The 6,249-nt window shown below is 45.8% G+C and overlaps 1 protein-coding gene across 4 annotated transcripts in view; it reads left to right on the forward strand.

Moving 5' to 3' along the window:
* The window catches only part of Arhgap19 (Rho GTPase activating protein 19), a 42,519-nt gene extending 36,710 nt beyond the window's left edge, over positions 1-5,809 (forward strand). For all 4 annotated transcript variants that reach the window (XM_040744498.1, XM_040744515.1, XM_040744506.1 and 1 more), the window contains one exon: positions 2,087-5,809. In XM_040744498.1, the coding sequence (XP_040600432.1) occupies positions 2,087-2,097 (11 nt within the window). In that variant the 3' untranslated portion in view covers positions 2,098-5,809. The remainder of the gene's footprint in view (positions 1-2,086) is intronic.
* Positions 5,810-6,249: the final 440 nt, after the last annotated feature.

Raw genomic sequence — 6,249 nt, forward strand, 5'->3', positions numbered from 1 at the left:
TGCAATCTTCTTACCTCTGCCTCCTGAGTAGCTGGGATTTTAGGCATTATATAGGATTGTATATCACCACATCTGGCTTGCTCTTGGCTAATTGAGTTAAGTTCTCCACTCTTCTCTCTTGCATTTTGCCCTTCTTATTACCTTGATCTGCTTCCACAGCTCACTCCTAAATAGCATCTTTAGGTCTGAACTCTCCAGTCTCCAAGTTTGCAGTTCAGGAGCCAGCCTGCCACGTATCTCTCTTACAGAACAATGGATACAATCCTGCTGTTCTTGACAATGATGTTGAAATCACCCCCAGAAGAAACATTGTGCACTGTCACTGTCACCACCAATAGCATGATGGAGACTTCTGTTTAGCCAAGGGCTTCTTAGCCTGGCCACAGTTGACACTTTGGGTCATGAGTCCTTGTGTGGAGCTGCCTTTGCATGGGCGATATCTAGCAGCTTTGATCCAGCAGATGCTACTAGCATCCTGCCTTAGTTATGATAATTGAAAGTTCCTGCAGACATTACCAGTGTCCCTTGAGGATACAGGGGCTTACCCCAGATGAGAACACATGATGGAACACCCACTCATCAAGGGCCTTATTTTCAGCACTCAAATCTTTCTAGTTTTTCCAAGTCCAGCTGAACCTTCTCTCTTGCTCTTCTTTGAAGTCTTGTCTGCCTCACCGAGCCAGACAGAGTAACTTTCCATTGAACTCTGTCATCACTCCTGAAATATGGACATTGACTATGATTATGATGTTTGCCTCATCTGCATTGTCACATCCCTGCATCGGGTTCAAGGAGGCAGGTCAGACTTTAGGATAGATAGTATCCGTGTTGAAGTGTTCGCCTGGCGTCTGCAGTGACTGGGTTCAGCCCTTGTCCTCCAGCACTCACTCATGCACACCACCCACCTTCAACCCTTTGTCTCAGCAGTGTCTGGCTGTGGCTTGCTGCTCTTGGTTTAGTAACTGGCCTCTGGTGAGCAGGGCAGTGCTGGTAGCAGCACAAGCTCCACCCACAGTCACGTAGACTTGGGTCAGCTCCATCTTAGAGCTTGATGGCTTTCTGTCCTGGGCAGGTGAGCTTCTGTGGTTGCAGGGTCTGCATCTGTGAAACGGCAGCATACTACCTCCCATGTAGGTAGCTGTGAGGATAAATGAGGTAATGTACACAAGGAACTTGGGGCGAGAGCCCTCACTATATGTGTCCCTACTAAGTGATGACTGTTATTGTCATTAAGAAGAGCAAATTGGGCTGGGCAGTGGTGGCGCACGTCTTTAATCCCAGCACTCGGGAGGCAGAGACAGGTGGATCTCTGTGAGTTCGAGGCCGGGCTGGACCGACAGCCTCCAAAACAATACAGAGAAACCCTGTCTCGAAAAACCAAAAAAAAAAAAAAAAAAAAAAAAAAAGAAGAGCAAGTTGGATGGAAGCAGAAGCACTGAGACACACTCCTGGAATCCAGTTGTAGAGAGGGAGGAGTGATGAGCAAAGGGGTCAAGATCATGCTGGGAAATCCACAGAAACAGTGACCTGAGCAAGTCTGACAGCTGGGGAACCAGCATAGGACCAAACCAGGCCCCCTGAACGTGGGTGTCAGCTAGGAGGCCTGGGCAGTCTATGGGGCCTGACAGTGGAACAGTATTTATCCCTAGTGCATGAATGGGCTTTGGTAGCTCATTCCCCATAGAGGGATACTCTCTCAGCCTAGACACACAGGGCAGGGCCTAGGCCCTGCCCCAAATGATTTGACAGACTTTGATGGTCCCTTATGAAAGGCCTCACCCTCCCTGAGGAGTGAATGGGGGTGGATTGGTGGGGGGCATGGGAGGATAGGAGGGAGAGAAAACTGGGATTGCTATGTAAAATAAGATTGTTTCTAATTTAAATAAAATTTATTAAAAAAAAAACTAGCTGGGAATAGGCCAAGCAGACTTGATGATATTTACATGGTAGAGGGTCGAAGTCTCACATTGTTTAATCCAAATGTGGAGAAAATACTAAAGCATACATTCTGTAGCTTTTAGATGGGGCATTTTAAGAAATGAGTGTTTTAATTGATGTCTAATCCTCTTGTTTCTGTTTAACCTAGGATTCCTCTGAAGGGTTAACTGGAGTTCCCCTGTTGTCCACGTGAAGTTTCTCTTCAGTGGGACAGGTATTACTTCTCTTCTCAGTGAAGTTTGCAGCTCGCTCCTTGCATTGAATTGTGAAAGCCAATCAAAGCATGATGGACTGATACCTCTAACCCTCTCACTCACTGGATGTCTTTGAAGCTGTGCCTCTCAGAGACTGTTCTGCTCTGTGTTTGTTTTTTAACATCAGAATCCACTAAACTCCTGCCCGCTGCCAGCTCACACAGTGCAGTAGGTGGGCAGCCCAGCGGTGCTTAGTCAGTGTGCTCAGGACAGCTCTGTTTCTCAAAATAGGAAATTTTATGTTTAATTGCTGGTAATATTTTTTAAAAGTCCTGTCAGTCTTAGTGGATTGCTCTATTTTAACTGGTATTTGTGGCTTTTCTCCGTGTTGTCAGTAGGGAGTAATTGATTGTTGGTTTACTTGTTTTAAAAGCCATTGTTTAGATTAATAACCTAGGTGTGTTCTAAGTTAAATGCCTTTGTCGCTTTTCATTTTGAGCTTGAGAAATCTCTTTATCTTATTTGTGTTCAAAGGATTACTATTTCTTTATTATTTCTTGTGTCTAATATAGGGAATTTGACACAGCAATGAAAGAGAGTTTCAGTACAGTGTATTTTAACAGATTTCAGCTATTAATAAGCTGTGCCGCCATGCCTCACTGTCTCCCTTAGTGATGTGGGAATGGCGTGTGGTTGTTAACCTGCTTCCTTCCTTCGAATCCTCACCCGGAACATCTCTGCTGCCACTGCAACACTTCTATGCCAGATCCCTGTGACTTGGAGAGAGTCACGATCTGCTACATAGAGCGTGCTACAGTCTGCATGTGGTGGGAACTAACTCTGCAGTAGTCCCAGGAGAGGCTGGTTGACTTTGGTAGGATCCTGTCACACATTCCTAGGTGTCAAATGTGCCACTCAACTCTCTCCTGAGAGCAGCTTGGAACAAGGAAAATAATGCGTAGCAATCTCTGCAGGTCCATAAGATCTAATAAAAGAGCTCCCACAGGAAGCAGATGTGGTGTGTCACCAGTGATCTAGGACAGTTGCTCACTGCCCCTCTCCTTGTCAGGACGGGCACAGGAAGCAAGAGTAAAACAGAACCCCTGTCCACTGAGCAGCAGGTGGTGGGTGAGGATGGGGAGGTATGGACTGACTTGAACCATGCAACCATCCTCACCCCACTGAGGGGAACCAGGCGCACAGCAAACAAAATACGGTTTGCCAACCTAATGCTAAACAATTGAAAGTGCTGTGGTGTTGTTGAAATGAGAGCTGACTTTGGGGTAGCAGAGGCTGACTTTGTGTCTCGTCAGCCCACTCTTCACACTACACTGTTTGTTTTGTTGTTGTAACAGCAGTGGTAAAGGAAAATGTGGGTTTTGGCCTTCTAGTTGGATAGTTTGGGAGCAGTGGAGGTGTTTAAGCTCCTTTCTCTAAAAGTGCTTTAGGTCATTCTTAAAGATCTTCATTAGCAAATTCATTTGTCTAGGTTTTTGTTTGACTCTTTTTGTTATTGTTGTCATTGCTAAGAAAAAGTTTATTTCTTTTTAAATAAGTTTCTTATACTAGGTATATAGTGAGGTCAAACAGAAATCCTTTTGTATTACCAAATCTAAATAGTTCTCCCCAGCACAAAGCTTGCTTTAAGTGTGTTCCGCCATACTGTAGTGTGGCTCTGGGCAGAGAGCTGAGCAGTGCCTTCTGAGAGAGAGAGAGGGAAGACTGAGGAGATGTGTGAACGAGTGAAGCCATGCCCGGGGGCGCTCTGGGTGAGGGGAGAGAGAGAGACTTAGACTCCGTACACACACTTTTCTGTAACTAGCCTCTTGGGCAGTTACCATGTTATTTGGGAATGTGTATTTTATTTATTTATTGGATACTCAGTCTCTTGCTTTAAGGGTATTATAGGTCATTTTTCTTATGGAAGCTGTGATCCAGTGTAAAATAAACTTGAGGAAGAGCATAACCGTCTTTTTGTGTCTTATAATATGTGGCTGTTCTAATCCTGTGGTATCTTCTGGGAAACTCAGACAAAAACTCCGTTGTTGCTCCAGGTTTCTCTTGCCCTTCTGACAGGTGTAGAGTTGCTGTTTTTGAGCCAGTATTTAACTAATGTTTTTAACCTGTGTCTTTTGTTTTTGTTTTTGTTTTTGAGACAGGGTTTGTCTGTGTAGCCTTGGCTGCCCTGGAACTCAATCTGTAGACCAGGCTGGTTTTGAACTCAGAGTTCTCCTGCTTCTGCCTCCCAAATGCTGGGATTAAAGAAAGGCATGTGCCACCACTACCCAGCTAACCCATGTCTTAAAGGATATTTGTTGTGTTTATTTTTCATGTTGGAGCAATCTCTTTGGAAGTACCATTCCTTTCTTTCGGGGTTAATTACCACAGGCTTTGATGTTGTGTCAACACAGGGTAGTATATTTTTGCCAGAGGGACCAAATATGAAGAGGCAGATCGTGTCGGATTTGGATCTGCACCGGGTGAATGAGTGGAGGCTGTGGGCCCTTTTTCTAACCTTTCACAGAAGTGGATTTTCTCACTGAAATCAGTGACCAGGTTTGAACCCCTCCCCTAACATACACACACACACACACACACACACACACACACACACACACACACACACACACAGTGAAGGGAACGAGGCTTAGGAGACATTGGTCGTATTTCAGTACCAGCACAGCTGGTAAGTGCTGAGGGAACCACAGTTGGCCCTCCACTCAAGATGTGCTTTACTTGGAAGGTCCTCCTAGAGCCAGTCAGGATTGTGAGGAAACAGCCCTGGGAGATGAGGTAGTATAGGATGCTGACTACAGAGACAGGATGCTGCTGGTGGCGATTTGAGCTCTGGACATGGCTATTTTGTTGGATTGTATGGAGGTCAGGTCATCACAGGGCAGAAATGTTGTTTCTCCTGAGTAGTGTTCTGTGTGACTTCCCTCTCCGGAGCCTGTGTCTGTGTATGGTTTGAAATACTGCTGTCTCGGGGACCCAGCAGCCATGTGACTGGCCATGTGACCATGTGTAGGCAGGAGGCCATCTTTGAGAACAGCCGTCTCTAGACTGCCTGCCTGCTTACTTTATATGGGCCTCATACTGGGACTGTCATCTAAGCTCTGCGCAGAGGTCTTTACTCTGTGACACCCTTTTCCTCTGGAAACAGCATCATCCCTGCTCTACGCCTCGAAGCCTGCAAACTGAAGTTAGGATCCAGTCCAAACCAATAGAACTGTCCTAGAATTTGGCTCCCTGAGGTGAAGGTTTTGAGTGACTCCAGTTAACCCGATGGCAGACTCAACTGTCAAAAGCTGGCTCTACTAATTATACAGCTAATGCTGCAAGCAGTGTGGAGCTGATGGAGGTGGGCTACCAAGGAGATGAGTGCTTGTGTCACCATGGAAACTGGAGTGTGTGAGGCCACAGCCCATGAGAAAGAGCCTTGGAGCATGCCTCTGGGATGCTGTAGGAAGGGCAGTCTGTCACCCAAGGTCTTTCAGCAAGGCTAGTCTGTGCTTGTTCCATGTGCTCGCTCACTGACCCCAAAAAGGTTTCTTAAGAGAGGGTTGTACCTGTTTGTTACTTTTGATTATTTTTCATATATGTGTAATATAAAGAAACTATCATATATATTGTTTTTATATTCATGTAATATTCTGAAATTAAATTTCTGTTTCATACCTGTGGGCTCTGACTGGTCTCTTGGCTGACATTGCTGTGAAGGGAAGTGGCTTCTTGCTCTAAGGGGCATGATGTGTCTGCAAGTGCTCTTCTTTGGTGTGTTTTCCAGTGGGGAGGGATGTGGTGGGTTTCGGAGAAGTGGGCTTTAGCTGAAGAGATTTAGCTAGATGAGGCAGCACACACCTTAATCCTAGTATTTGGGAGGCAGAGGCAAGAGGTTGTGAGTTGAGGCCAACCTAGACTACATGCCAAAAAACAAATTAAGGCTGGGTATGGTGGCACACACCTTTAATCCCAACACTTGGGAAGCACAGGCAGGTGGATTTATGTGAGTCTGAGGCCAGCCTGGTCTACAGAGTGAGTCCTGGAGGACAGTCAGGACTGTATAGAGAGAACTTGTCTCAAAAACCAAACCAAAACCCACAAAGCTTTGAGCCCT

Source organism: Mesocricetus auratus, unplaced genomic scaffold (assembly GCF_017639785.1).
Source record: "Mesocricetus auratus isolate SY011 unplaced genomic scaffold, BCM_Maur_2.0 Super-Scaffold_4256, whole genome shotgun sequence".
Classification (NCBI taxonomy): Eukaryota; Metazoa; Chordata; class Mammalia; order Rodentia; family Cricetidae; genus Mesocricetus; species Mesocricetus auratus.